The following is a 15661-nucleotide window of genomic DNA, read 5'->3' as shown; positions in this document are numbered from 1 at the left end:
TAATTCTAGTACAGAGTATTAGTTTTTTTTGGGTGAAACAAAGCATTAGGTTTACTATGCAATTATTTATCCACTCAGGTTTTGAATTTCATTTGATTTGAATTTCTGCCCTATATTATTTATTTTTAAAAAAATGTAATGACTGTGGAGCCATATAGGAATTTAGCAGTGACTTCTTTTGGGAACAAATTATCCATGATTTTTGTTCTCTTTTGGGAACAACATAGACTTCTCACCATTGCCTCATCTCAGTCTTTCAAATGTCATGTTGTTGACTGAATTTGCAAGTTACCTTCACTAGTATTCTACCTTAAAAGAAGATAAAAAAACACTGGGCAACTTTTTCAAAGAAATAACTAGCCACGGTTTTTTTTTCCGTAAATACACCTTCTCTCTCCTATTTTTTCTCAATCTACACTACTTTGCAATTTAATTCCCTACATACACTATTTGGGACTTTCTCTCTCCTTTTTGTTTATTTTTAAATTTAAAATATTATAAAATATAAATATTATATTATATAATTTTTTAATTGGTTTTAAAATTACTTATTTATCAAATTAAATTTTATAATTTTTTTAAAGAAAAAATATACAGATAAAGAAAAATAAAAAAATTGGATAAAATTATAGTACAATTTTTTAGTTACTTTGTATGTATTTTTGTAGTTAAATTTATGTGTTGTTGATATTTTTTTTGTTATGTTCGTTAATTAAAAAAAATAAGAAAATTAGTTAGTAGTATTAAAACAAACTAAAAAACACAGTAAAAAAAATAATTGATACATTTATCTTATATAATAGACATAAAATTTTCAAAGAGTAGTAACTGCTATATTGAAAATATCTTTAAAAATATTTATTGAAAATATCTTTAAATAAATATATATTAAAAATATCTTTAAAAATATTTATTTAGCAGTTATTTTTTTCCTTAAGTGATAATAATTGATATTTTTATTATTTATGGCTTGCAGATATGGAAAGAAAAGATTAAAATATCCAAAAGATACTGATAACCGCTAGATATGAGCTATTTTTTATAATAAAAATATATTGAAAATATCTTTAAAGATATTTAATTAGTAATTATTTTTTTTGTCACCCGAATCAATGTGGCAAGAATATGAATGAGATCTAAGTTGTTAAACAAAAAATCTTCTCATTTTTAATTAAATCTAATGACACAAAAAAACTAATTATATTTAGTAATATAATTATATTAGAAAATTCAGATTTTAAATAAAAATATTCACCTAAAAATATGTTAAGTAAATTAAATAATAAAACAAAAATAACTATATTTAATAATATCATTTTCTTTAAAAAAAACAAAAATATAAAATTTAATTTAATAAATAAGTAATTTTAAGACCAATTAAAAAAATTATATAATATAATATTTATATTTTATAATATTTTAAATTAAAAAAAAACAAAAAAGAGAGAGAAAGTTTCAAATAATATATATTGAAAATTAAATTACGAAGTAACGTAGATTGAAAAAAAGTAGGAGAAAAGAAAATATGTATTTATGGAAAAAAAAAAAAAAAAAACAAACTAGTCACCCATGTATAGGACTAGGACAATGGTGGAAACATCTTCAAAGCATTTAAAATTTTGCAGTCCCTTATTTCATTCCCTAGAATTCGATCTTTTCTGGTGATAGTGTTTCCAAAAGACAGCCAAATAACATAAATTCTATGTTGAGACCAAGTCAAAGTTTCAAATTTTGCATGATGCCGTTAAAACTTTCCATAAACTCTTATTCTCCCACCACAAAATTCCCTATAAGCTCAGTGTCTAGTCATTTCCACTTTAAAGTGACATGCATTAAACATTAACCACCCTGTTGAGGAAGAACCCAAAACCATATGAAAATCAAGGATTGAAGCTAACACCACTTTTCCCCAAGCATCAAAGCAAAAATTTAGACCAAAACATCTGAAAATACATGAAAAAAAGATAAACAGACTGAGAGAGAGAGAGAGCTATATATATATCACAGGCTTTCTCTCTCTACCTAGTAAGCATAAATAGAGTTAGGCCTTCTCCTTGTCTCTCCGATCATTTAAAACATTGAATTTTGGCCCTTTACTATCTACAACGTTCTTGTGTTGTTTATTACACAGTGTAATGCTGCTGGATTGTGTCAATGTCCAGACCCTTCAGCTTCACCACAGACTCAACATGTCCCTTAAGTGTGTGAAGCTCGCGAAGCCTGTAAGAGTAGGCGAAAAAGAAAGAAATTTCATGTATTAGTTCACTACAAGACTTTCTCAGAATATAAAAAATAATGAATCAATTGTGTAGTTATTAATATTTTAATAATTGTGAGGATTTGGCTAGTCTGAAGTGAAGGTAAAGTAAGTAATCTTAGTCATTGATTAAAAAAAAAAAAAAAAAACTAGCACGTGCATGTAATATTAACCATTGATTTTGTCATCAATGACAGATATTATTTACTTCACCTTCTAACATGAGTTGCTCATTTTAGAGAACTTGCACCATCTAATTGTCATGATAATTTTAGAAGCTAGGAAATTTGGTTGCTTACCTTGCAACTTCAGCTCTTCTCTTGGCCTGCTCAGCAATCTCAGTCAGTTCTCTATAACTGCTCTTTTCATTGAAGATATTAGAAGTTTCTGGTGGTTGAAGTCCATGCAGGGTCCTCTGAGCAAGAGCCCATTGAGCTTCCCTCTCCTCTTTACCATAGTCTTTCTTGGTGGTGAAGGCAGTCTGTCACCAACATTAATTTTGAAACAACAGTCACAAATCCGAAACCTATTCATCGAAACTTCGCCATTCCAGAACATGTAACGGTGAATAAATTATGCAAATACCTTGTTTTCAAGGAGATTGTTCCAAGCCTTGCCACTCAAGATGTAGCGGATGGCGAACTTCATGAGGTCAAGTGGGAAATAGAAGACAATACTGTAGAGCCAAATCACTCCTGCCCAACCCCAACCAATTCCTTGGATCCTTGCAAAGCCCCAGTTGGCATACACTGCTATTACTGTAGCAATCTGCATGACCATAAGCTCAAAAATATCACTCCACCCTTCTATGATAGTTCTTATAATGAAACTAGTAACATCCTAATTTGATCACATTTCAGTTGCATAAATCCAATTCTAGCATATATGATGGAATGTCGTCATCTTTACCAGCTGAGCAATAATGAAAGCAGTCATTAATAGCAGTCCGGGGCGTTCAATGAAGGACCAGCTGCGCGAACGGGTGACAAATATCAAAGCCTGGCTGACTATACTGACTTGTAGATACAAAGCAGCAGTCATTTCATCTGGATTGTCATGAATTGGTCTAACTCCAAATTTGTCCTTCAGTGACAAACAAGGGAACAGTGTCAGAAATTTTGAACTGAAACAAGGAACATTACATCAATATGGAAGCAATGAAGGGTAAATATTTCTTACGGGGAAGAACGTCGTCTCTTTCATTGCCCAGAAGAAAATAACAGTCATCAGTGCCAAGTAACCTCCAAGCACAACCCCAGTAGCAAATATTTCGTTCAGTTTCCAGCTATCAGGCAATGGAGATGGCTTGACCCTGTCCTTTGAAATTGTCATGATTGTTCCTGATGGTATGACAAATATTGTTTTAGATCACCGTTGTTTTTCAGCATATAAAGAGATTTCATGGTATATTTCAGCGAAATAAGAATTTTACCATCATTCAGAATGGCAATAATCAAAACCATGAAGGGTGAGAAGTCAAATTTCCAGATCAGTGCAATAAACATGAAGCCAAACTGCATTCAGAAACACAAAAACCAAACTGATCAATATTCATTCGTTGTCACAACAAATTACCTACATAATGACAGCAAGCAACACTCTACTTACCACTATACGGATTGTGATAGATACTGCATAGATCTGAAATGCAAAGAAAATGGTGCCAAGAGTTAATTTTCAACACGCTGAGTGAAAATGAACATGTATAACAAGAAAGCAAAAATAACATACCGTGTAGTTCTTCATTCTTTGGAAAATAGCTCTGCTAGTTAAGACAGCACTTATAATAACACTCAATCCAGGTTCTGTCAAGACAATGTCAGAAGCACTTCTGGCAGCATCAGTAGCATCAGCAACAGCAATTCCAATATCAGCCTTCTTCAATGCAGGAGCGTCGTTGACACCATCTCCAGTCATTCCACAAATGTGCTTCCTCTCTTGCAACTTCTTTACAATTTCATACTTGTGCTCTGTAGTATAAATAACAGAATATAATAAGGACATGATTAGCAACTACAAATTTTCAAAGAACATAAGGAGAGGCAAAAAAATTATAATAAGAAGATAATAGTGAGCTGGTACAAGAGTATGAACCTGGAAAAACTCCAGCAAATCCATCAGCCTTCTCAATCAGCTCTTCAACGGGAAGTGCGGCAATACTTGCATCTTTGTCTTGACCAAGCAATGTAGCAGATGGATACATATTTGTTCCCATTCCAAGTCTCCTTCCTGTTTCCTTAGCTATGGCAAGTTGATCACCTAGGGAGTAGAACAGAAGTACATAATATTAAATTAAGGATGTTTGACTTTGATAATAAATGTTATTTTATAACAAATATAGCCTTCCTTTAGATAATGGAATGAGGGAGATTAGTTACCTGTAATCATCTTAACATTTACACCAAGGTTAAGAGCTCGGCGAATGGTTTCAGCACTGTCATGCCTTGGGGGATCAAACAGTGACAACAAACCAACAAACTGCCATGGAGCACCAGCACTTTCTTTTGTTTTCTCAGGAACTTCCTGCAGAAGTAGCAGTGAGGAACCATGAGGGCTTATGTTTGTGGAGGGAAAGAAAAAATACTTGAAAAATGAAGACTAGTTAGCTATAAAAACCTGTCTAGCAACAGCAAGTGAACGAAGCCCTCTTTCGGCAAACTTGTCAATAATAGCATGAACCTTCTTCTTAGCATCATCCCTGAGGTTGCACAGGGCCATGATCTGTTCGCCAAAATAAATACATTAACACCAATGCAATAACTATAAGTCTAAAAAATTATAATCAAACTGAACATGGTTACCTGCTCAGGAGCACCTTTGCTTGCCCTGTGCCAATTTCCATTAGCATCAATGTAAGTCAAAGCAGTTCTCTTGTCAACAGGATTGAATGGTAGAAAATGCACCTCTCTTATCCCAGCCCTTGCCTGCACAAGACATACATAGATATGTTCTATAATTCAGGCCAGAATTTTTATAATAATGAACTCAAAGACAGTAAATGTGGAAATTGAAGAGAAGTATAGGTCTGTTTGTTTAAGATAATTTCCAAAACAAATGCTAAGGAAATCACCTCTAAAATATGTTAGCATGTTTGGCTAAGGCTTTGTCTAGATAAACTTCTCCATAAACACAGGATAACAAAATAAGAAGGTAAAATGAATTAGGCTCTCACATAAGCTAAAATCAACTTATGCACAAAACTTTTATAGTTATTTTCATTTAACCTCTCTAAAAGTTAAGTTGCATAAGTTGATTTTAGTTTATGGAGAATTCAATACATTTTACCTTTTTTTATTTTCTTCTCCTATAAGTGTTTATGGAAAACTTCATCCAAACAGGTCATAAGTCTTTTTTAAAATATAAGATTTTACTTATTTGCTCATTCTTAAAATCACTTTCTTCTTTCAAGCATAAGCAAGTGGGATCAAACCTCTTTAGGATCAGCAAGCATTCCCACAATGGCGGCATCAATGGCATCCTGGTTTTCAGTCCTGGCAGCCCTGGCAGCAAGAAGGATCACATGATCCTTGTCCACACCCTTTGCAAAGACCTCAACCAAGTTCTTGTCAACAGTGAGTTTGTTGAGGGTGAGTGTTCCTGTCTTGTCACTGCAAAGGACATCCATGCCTGCCATTTCTTCAATGGCAGTCATTCTCTTTGTGATGGCGCCCTGCTGCGAGAGCTTGTGAGAACCAATGGCCATTGTCACAGACAACACGGTAGGCATAGCAATGGGAATCCCTCCAATCAAGAGCACCAACAGGTTGTCAATTCCATCCCTGTACTTGCGGTGCTGAATCGGGTACATCACTATAATCTCAGCTAGCATACCAACCGCAATGGAGCAAATACAGAAGTTCCCAATTGCTGTAAGAACCTTCTGGAAATGTCCAACTTGGTTGGTGCTATCAACCAAGTGTGCTGCCTTTCCAAAGAATGTGTGCACACCAGTCGCAATCACAACGGCTTCGATTTCTCCTTGTTTGCAAGTTGAGCCAGAGAAAACTTCTTGCCCTGGGTGCTTGGTCACAGGAAGTGATTCTCCAGTCAGAGCTGCTTGATCAACCATCAGTGGATCACCCTCAAGAAGCCGAGCATCAGCAGGAATAATGTCACCTAGCTTGATGCTTATGATGTCTCCAGGGACTAGAATTGCAGCTTCCTGCTCACTCCATTTACCATCTCTAAGAACCTGCAAAGCCATGATGAACATTTTGTAAGTCATGAAAACATGCTTAAACTAGTCCCATCTTAATGCCATGTTATAGTATAATGCCTAGAGTTAACCATTTATGAATGTGACTTATGACCTTCTCATAAACTCTTTATCTTATTCCAGCAAGTTTCCAAATCAAAAGTATGAATAAGTGCTTAGGTATGCACTACTGTCAACCAATCAGAAACCATCCTTAGTATGACTTTGAAGATAGTCATTATAAAATTCAATAAACTTATCATATTGAAGGTTTGTGACAGTGTAAAAAAATCTTTAAAATATCTAATGCATAGACTATTTTGTCTTAAACTATTCACCTTTTTTGTACAAAAGACATGAAAGATCTCTCATATTTTTGCATCAAAAGCATCCACAACTTCTAAATGTAGAAAAGAGACACAAATTTCAATTGCATATTACCTTCGTCTTAGGAGCAAGACCGGCCATAAGAGCAGCAGCAGCATTTCCAGCATTGTTTTCTTCAATGAAACTGATAGTGGAGTTGATCAGCAACAAGCAAACAATACCTACAAAATCTTGCCAATCCGGAGGCTTCCCTTCGCCGTTTGCAAGAGCAATGGCCATTATAGCTGCAGCCTCCATGACCCATGAAAGCGGATTCCACATGAACCCAAGAAACTTGAGAAACTTGCTTTCCTGTTTATTATTACAATTACAATCATTATCAATCAGAAATTGCACTTAGTCGTTGCATCTTTAGGAATATATTAGAAACTATATCATAATTAAAGGTATAGTAACCTTCTTCTCTTCTAATTTGTTAGGTCCAAATATTTGAAGCCGGTTTTCTCCTTCCGTGGAGGACAAACCTTCCCTGGTACATTTCAGCTGCTCGAACACTTCCTCAATTGGAATACGTTCCTATAAACACAGTGATGTTAGAAAAAACTGCACTCCTAAACACATTGCTCTTATTATGTAACTATGCTTTTGCTTTCAAAGTTTCTTTACAAGTTTTTCTTCATTTGCTTTCTTTGGTACAGGATTAATTAGACTTATTGCTCTACATAACTTGAGATCTTTTGTCCACATTTACTGCTTATAGTAACTGTTGAAGTGCAGATTATTATGAATCAATTGGATTCAATATTTGTGCCAGAGGAATCAGCCATGTTGTGGTTGAGACGTGAATTTTGGTTGAGTTGGATTTCAATCATATGTTTCCAAAACTTAATAACCACACACATGCACACAAGTACAATCATGTAACAATCATAAATGATAAGACGTGAAGAGATATCTATGACGGTGATATTGCAGGTCAGTATGACTACCAATATTTTGATAAAAGAAAAATTAATTTGATTTGACATTCATTATCTACACTACAAAAAAATACTTTAATTATTTGAAATACTTTTTGCGCAATTTGCATTGAATATTGAATTAATGGTCAAAAATGAAATGAAATTTCTTAATTTCAATTTTAATGTTTTAAGTGCAATTCAAAATTGAAATTTTAGTTTTATACGATAATAAAGCAACTAGCACAAACCCTTTTCAATTCTCAGCGGATTTTCTAAGAATTACCTTTTTTTTACTGTAAGAATTACCAATTTTAAATCTTCAAATTATCCTCTTCCGTTAAATTTTGATTTTCATTATGGAAATGTTTAACATAAATTATCTTACGATAATAGTTTTAAAGATATGATAATTATATTATAAATAATATTATGCTAGTAGTATATTTTTTTGCTACTATCAGCTACTTTTGTCTTAACTTTTTTAAAGATAAAATATCTACAAATTCACTTTTTCACCCTACTGTATGCCCAATTATAGCCAAATACTGCACATGCCTCAACAAGGACACAGTGCTCAGAGTATGAACCAACTTCCTTTGACTACTAACCAAGAATCCTAATCCTATTCGTTGAAAATATATAAAATAAAATCCCACTTCTGGACAACTTTTTCCGCCAAACAATAATAAAAATTCTAATGAACAAAAGTCTTAAAGATGCTGGCTAAAAAATCACAAATAAATTTTATTAAAAATTATGATATAAAAAAATTATTTTAATCATTTATTTTATAAATACATACATTTTTCACCCGAAACAATCTTATTCAAATTAAATAAAATTATTATAAACAACGAAGTTTATGTATACTTAACACAAATCAAAACTCAACACTATACATTAAACTTTAGTAACTTGTGTATCAGTTAATTTACATTTTTTATAGTATTTAATCAACATTTTAAATAATAATAATAATAAGGAAAGTATTAAGTGTCAGAGTGGACAGAACAGCTATCTCTCCATGTGATTGGCGCGTTTTAACAGCTTTCACGTCTTCCACTGCTTCGACAACTTGGGGTCCCGTTTGGTCTCATTTTAATTAATAACAACACACACTTTCTTTCTTTATTCTATTATTATTATTACTACTATTTTATAGTGGACAATTGACAACCGTCGAATCACGACACAACCTATTCATGGATCCAAACAAGCGTAGACCCAACCCCCCCCCCCCCCCCCCCCGTGTCAGGACCGTTGAATGTGAGACTTACTATGAAAACGTTAATCCCGAGGGCCATGATCCACACAATATTTTTGGAAAGGGCCAAAGTACCACGGAAAAAGTACTTAAAATTCCTTCCCACCAAACAAGGCGCAGACAGAGAGAGACACACACATGATGGATGGATGGATCACACTCACTTAAGAAAATACTAATATGAACACAAAAAGCTTAATAAATGGGGTGAAATATTATTTTTTTAGACGTGTTGAACTCAATGTCTTACCTGTATCTCACATGTTTTGATCCGCAATTAAGGTGTCACTAGGGAGAATTAAAACGTTTTGTCGACCAGAAAGTGAAAAAAAAAATTAAGAAACGAATCTGTAACTCTCCCTTATTTCCATGCATGTGTTAATTTGGCTTTTGACAAAAAAAAAAATTATGTGGTAATTAAGTGTAGTTTCCTTTAACGTAACGGTTCTAATATTCAAAAAGTCTCACTTGCATGTTACCTTCCCCAGAACTGCCCTCTAATTGACTTTTAATCTTTCTCCTAATTTCCTCAACGATGAAACGTTAGGTGGAGAAAATTAGATCATATATGTTGAAAAAATGTAACTTTTGTTATCTAAACCAATTCTAAATAAATTCACTAAAATCGACTTAATGGTAAAAGTTGACATAATTTGTATGAGATACTAAGTTAAAACTTTGATATTACGGTGGAAGTTTAGATAATTTGTACAAGATTCTAAGTGAAAACTTCACTATCGTAGTGTCGTTATTATAAACTAAAAGACAAATTCTAAAGAAATAAACAACTAAAATGGTTATATGTTAAATAAAATTTAGAAAAACATTTTTGTGAATTCTCATTTACAAAATGATGACGAAAGAATTTATTATTTTAAAAGTAAAAATACTTTTGAATTCTGAAATCCAAACATGCATCAAGAGATTCAACAAATGAAAGTTAAACTATAAGAACACTAATCTCAAAACTTTCTTGAGTTGGAAGCATAAAACTTTGAAGCCAACCAAAATCAAACAGCCATGATGCTATGCTATCATGCTACCTACCCATCAAAGTAAACCCCCCCAAAAAGAAAACAGAAAGAAAGAACTTTGTGTATGATTCTTTCATTGAACAGCACTTCAACACTCTATCCACACAAAAAATGAAGAAAAAAATAAGAGAAAACAAAAGGGTTGGAAGGGAAGTGTATGCATATACCAGATCAACAGTCTCGTTCTTGATCTCTTCAAGAGTGATGGTTCCCTTGTCCCCAGCCATGTTTTCTTGTTCAGCAAAGACAAAAGAGGCACCGCAAAAAACAATAAGTTTTCAAGGCAGAAAGGGATAAAAAAGATTAAAGGGCCATTGAATGAGAATTCTGTATCCCAAGAAAAGAAAGTGAATGAATGAAAGGAGAGATAGAAGAAGGGTATGAGCTCACTCCCAATGCCTCTCTTTATATACCCTCTTTCACAACTGTATGAATGAGGCCTCAAACTCAATTAAGAAGACTATGTAAATACACCTCCCTTTCACGTTCACTTTCTCTCTCTATGAAATTCAACTTTCTCTCTCCTATTCCCGTTGAATTGTCGGTTCTTGGTGCTAATGGTTAGGGGTGGAAATGAGCCGAGTAGCTTATCGAGGGCCTTCGGCTCGGCCTATGTAAGGCTCGGCTTGGCTTGTTTACTATAAAGACCAAGCTCAAACTTTTTAAAAAGTCTTTTTAGATAAAAAGGCCAAGCTTAAACCATAAAAAAGCTTGACAAGCCGACTTGTTTAACTAATAATAATAATAATAATAATAAATTTATTTTATCAAATCTTATCTTATCCAGATTTTATTCTATCTAGATTTTATTTTATTCAGATTTTATTCTATCTAGATTTTATTTCTTCCAGATTTTATTTCATCCCATCTTATTTTATCTTGTCTAGATTTTATTTTATTTCATTTATGGACTTGGATTTAAAATAGATTTGTAAGCTTTGGGGCTGAGGACCTATATAACAGCACCAAGGTTTTAGTGTAGGAGTTTTCTTTCGGAGAGAAGTATAATTCTAGGATTTTAGAATTCCAGTTTTTATTATTGTTCATGCACACTGTTCACGTAGAATAAAATTCATTTTCTGCAAATCATCTCTAATCCATACATTTTTTAATATTATGCTCTTTATTTTCTTTTGATATACTTTATGCTTTAACGACTTGAATTCAATATGATTTTGTTTATTAATTATTTTTGAATTTGTACATTACTTATACGAAATTTTATAAGTTTTTTTTAGTTAGTATTTCATTAGGTTTTAAAATAATTAATTAATCAAAGACGTCTTTAAGCAGACTTTTAAATAGGCTCGTGGGTCAAGCCAGACTTTTATATAAGCCGAGTTGAGCCTTAAAAAAAAAAGTCTATGACAAGTAATGAGCCAAGCTCAAGCCTTAGGTATTCAATTCAGGCCGAGTTCAAATCTAGTAAAGTTTGGCTTGGCTTGTCTCATTTCTACCCCTAGTGATGGTGTCATCTTTGAGTTGAAAATTTGGGAATATTATTATGGCAGTTAAAGAAATAATAGCATTTAATTTATAAGCTTTAAAATATTGTATAGAATATATTAATAAAAAAATTTGTTAAGAGCAACTGCGCATGTTACCCAATTTGGGGGTCCCAACACCTATGTACTAGCCATGTTGAGAGGTGGCCTGCATCATTTTAGACATCAGGTATCTATACATTACCTGGCTACTTGGTACATTAATGCCACATAAATTCTATTTATATTTTTTTTATAATCAAAGGAAAGATAGAAACTATATTTATATGTTTTTTTTATAATTAAAGGAAAGATAGAAAGAGATGAGGGAAAAAATTAAGATGAAATTAGTGATACGATAGGAAGAGGTAGAGAAATAAATAATATGGTTGAAATTCAAAAATATTTAAACTATGACTATGAATTTTTTTTCCTAATTTAATTGCTAACTGAAGTTAAATTTAGAATGATGAGAGATTAATTTATCTTTAATTTATAAATTTGAGTTTTTAATTTTAAAATCAAAGTTGTATATATTTGAATATAATTTTAGTGACTACAAAAGTAAGAAATTGGTTTTCCAATACACATTAACTAACACTTTCTTTGATAAGTAAAAGATAGGCTGGAAAAAGAGAGAAGGAGAAGGAAAGAAAAAGAAAGTAAGTGAACTTAAGTTGTTTGGTGAAGTGAAAAAGGGTAGATGATTTTAATATAAAGTGATGGAACCAACATGCATAATTTCGTCTTAAAACTAAAAGAGAAAATATGCATTGTCTATTGCTTTAGTATATGTTTGCTTCAGCGTCAAAAACAAAAATATGTGGATTCGTAACTTGAAAATCTAAAGTTATAGAGTAACTTTTCATTAACAGGAGCATTCAATGAGGATTTTGTGCGACTTAATAAAAAAACCAAACACGTTATTAATGTTATTCCTGTTTGTGTCCTTGTTGATCATGAATGTTCATATTTTGTTACTTATTATGTATATGTATAATTTTCATAATTTTAAGCATTAGGTTTTTGAGAACAAAATTTAAATTGAATATTTATATTCTTGTCATTAAATAATTAATTTTTTATTTCAAACAATGATACTTGAAGTTTCGAAAATAAAAACAATTTTCATAAAAAAATAAATTAAGGAATTTTAAAACAAATATTTATACGTCATTGTTTAATTTAAAAACTTGACAATGATATATAATTTTATCATTTTAATTTCTTGTTATCCATCAAGATAAATGAGACACTTTGAATTCGTAAGAAACTACACTACAAAGGAAATTCGAGCCTCGGAAGCCTGCATCAAACGATATGGAAATTCGCAGCATATAAATTTTTAATAGAAACAATTAAACTTTAAAAATAATAAATACTTAAAATAAAATTGAGAAAAAATTGTTATACTTTTAATAATTTAAAATTTTGTAAACATTATTTTAAGGTAATAATTAACACAACAGTATATAATGTAATGGATTGACTTTTAAATGGGGACCACAATAATCGAAAGTCGTCTAAGACGCAAATTAAAATTATTACAGTATTTTTTTAATGAACAATAATGCAGGGTGTGGACCCCAACCCACTTTCTGCCCCTCTCTATATTATTAAAATAATTATAATTCTTTCTATAATATTTTTTTATAAGTATATTTTATTTTTTTTAGTAGATGATAAGTATATTTTCAGAACATTAAATGTTTTACTTTTCTGTTTAGTATTTGTTTTATAAGGTAAGAGAAAGATTTAGAGGAAAATTAATGATAAAATACAGCATTACTCATGTTATTATCAAATCAACCCACTTTGAGTTAAAAGTAAGAAAATAATCAACTTTTAAAATTCTCGATGCAACAAAATAAAAATCTATATGTTCTGATAAGATGTGTCAAGCCAATCATAATCCTAAGTTGCCACCTTCGGCGGCTTCAGCCCTTAACATAAGTGGTTGTGGGTCCTTTAGCTCATCAAAACTTTTTAGTTTCTTCTAATTTTTAATTTCTTTTTAGTATTAGCATATGATAAAAGGAAAGTAAATTTTATAAATTAATATTCTTTCTTGTCCCAATAGTAGTAAAGGAGATCAGAAATAGAGATTGAACTTGTGCGCCTTCCACTGTCTCAGTCCTTAAAATTCTTAAAATTCACCTGAACAAATAATTAAATTGAGAAAAAAAAAATAGGATCACCTCCTGGAATAAAAATATGGTCTCTATACCGGATGGGCACCCCGGGAACTAAATTTAAAATGACAAAAATTTTCGAAACAATTGGCCATATATTACATCCTTGGGCATAGTCTTGGGAGACATGTATATATATTGTTATTTATTATTTTATTAAATTTTTATTTTGAAAAAAAATCTTGATTAAAATTAAAGATTTGTTATTATGATAGATGTTATGATAACGAGAAATGAGTCTTTTATAATTTTAATTTAAATTATTTTTTATCGTATGATTATTATAAATAAGACATTAATAATCCGGATAGATTAATATATATGTAATAATTTTTATTATATAAAAATTAATAGATCTCATTTATTAAATTGCATATATAGATGATATATATGTGGATGTCATAAATGAACTGGCTTAATTGATAATTCTTAATAACTAATATTATCTTATATGTCAATAGAAAATTTTCAAGAAGAAATATAATAATTTTATTTGACATTATCATAGTAATTAAAAGTTATTTGTTATATTTTAATTTTAGACACCTAATATCTTAGGACACTAGTTGAATCAATATTAGATATGATTAAATACTTGTAGACTTAATGATTAATCAAGAACGAATTCATCAACTCTAAGTAATGAGTTTGAGTTATGATAGAATTAAGACATTGGTCAAGACAATTGAATAAGAGAAGAAAATAGTTTCCTAAGTTATCCATTTATTAAATGTGTTAGTTTATTGGAATTTGACAATAATATTATACTCTAGAGTTAATCTTGAGTTATAAACGATAGAAGTAAATATTACATTATTCTTTTATTGGTTCTTGAAGATAAAAGATATTATTTTATATTATCCAAACGTTGTTAGAGTTAACGATTGTTCACCTCCACTTCGAATTAAGATGAAAGCATTGGTTGAGATCTTTTTTCCATATATGTTTGTTTTTATTTTTCCAAATCTAAGATAGATATGAAGCCATCCACGAACATGTTGCGTCCAAATCTCTTAAACCCTTTTTAGATCGAGAGAGATCAACAATGAGATTACAACATGCTTTTGCACCATCTTGCTCCTCTATGCCCCCAACCCATTTATGGTTTCCCAATTATGATCTGAATCGAAATGCAACAACATCATGCTTACGTATTGATACCAGTCACTACATTGATTCTATTTAATCAATGTAAAATGTTCATTTTTTATATCATTTGAATCTATCTCATGAGGAGAATCAAAACATAAAGCATATTTTAACCGATGTAAAAAAAAAAACCTAAATTGTAGTGTGGAGTTTGTATAAGCGAGGAAGTGCTTCATGCTAGCATTACCAATCAAAACATCGTGCCAAAATCAAACATACTCTCTATTTTTAACATTTCTTTTTACACATTGAGAAAACTTAATGATGACATGTGATTATTGATATCTCTAACAAGATGCATCATTAGTAAAGTTATAAAAATGAGTCCGCTTGTCTCATTTAGGATAATCCAACTCAAAGCAAGCTAACTTAATTAATCCAACTAACTTTGAAAGTGAGATAGAAAATAATTAACCTAATTCAACTCTCCCCAACTAGGTTAAATGTGTTAGCTCACCTGAGTTCAAAATAAAAGAAAATGTAGGGACAGGGAAGACAATGGACCCAAGTCTACATTTGAAGAAGTGAAGAACTATTATTTGTGAAAAAAATTCATCTGCTCATCAAAATGGGCTATTAGGGAACAAAACTTCCACCATTGTATTTTGAAGAAATTAATAAAGAACTTTCACATAAAGAAAACTTCTTTGGTGAACCCATCTTCAAAATTTCAGGCAACACCATAGCAACATTAATTGTTATCGAGACGACTAAACGAAGCCTTGAAGTTGTTTGAAAATGAAGAAATTATAATTTGCCTCCTAGCCAAAGAAATTAATCTCTAGACGATTTACTTT

At 31.4% G+C, this 15661-nt stretch overlaps 1 protein-coding gene across 1 annotated transcript; it reads right to left on the bottom strand.

The window, feature by feature from the left end:
• Positions 1-1689: 1689 nt before the first annotated feature.
• LOC114387177 (plasma membrane ATPase 4-like) lies at positions 1690-10474 on the bottom strand. The gene is made up of 16 exons (XM_028347316.1): positions 10207-10474; positions 7236-7355; positions 6894-7130; positions 5688-6449; positions 5059-5181; positions 4874-4978; positions 4636-4780; positions 4352-4516; positions 3989-4227; positions 3866-3898; positions 3690-3771; positions 3437-3597; positions 3167-3340; positions 2843-3025; positions 2557-2738; positions 1690-2220 (listed from the first exon to the last, which is right to left on the bottom strand). Exons 1-16 carry the CDS (start codon positions 10264-10266, stop codon positions 2124-2126), a joined length of 2868 nt encoding a protein of 955 aa, XP_028203117.1. The 5' UTR covers positions 10267-10474; the 3' UTR covers positions 1690-2123.
• Between the last annotated feature and the right edge of the window lie 5187 nt (positions 10475-15661).

The sequence above is a fragment of the Glycine soja genome, chromosome 15 (assembly GCF_004193775.1).
Source record: "Glycine soja cultivar W05 chromosome 15, ASM419377v2, whole genome shotgun sequence".
Lineage (NCBI taxonomy): Eukaryota > Viridiplantae > Streptophyta > Magnoliopsida > Fabales > Fabaceae > Glycine > Glycine soja.
The sequence above is the reverse complement of the archived record's forward strand: the minus strand, read 5'-3'. Positions and strand labels throughout refer to the sequence as shown.

What these genes read in the sequence shown, in the direction of transcription:
- LOC114387177 (XM_028347316.1), bottom strand. Translation starts at nt 10,266, where the DNA reads ATGGCTGGGGACAAGGGAACCATCACTCTTGAAGAGATCAAGAACGAG. An exon ending in CACTTGCTGTTGCTAGACAG is followed by an intron (nt 4,781 to 4,873) that starts GTTTTTATAGCT and finishes CTACTTCTGCAG; the next exon opens with GAAGTTCCTGAGAAAACAAA. An exon ending in AGAAGAGCTGAAGTTGCAAG is followed by an intron (nt 2,221 to 2,556) that starts GTAAGCAACCAA and finishes CTACTCTTACAG; the next exon opens with GCTTCGCGAGCTTCACACAC.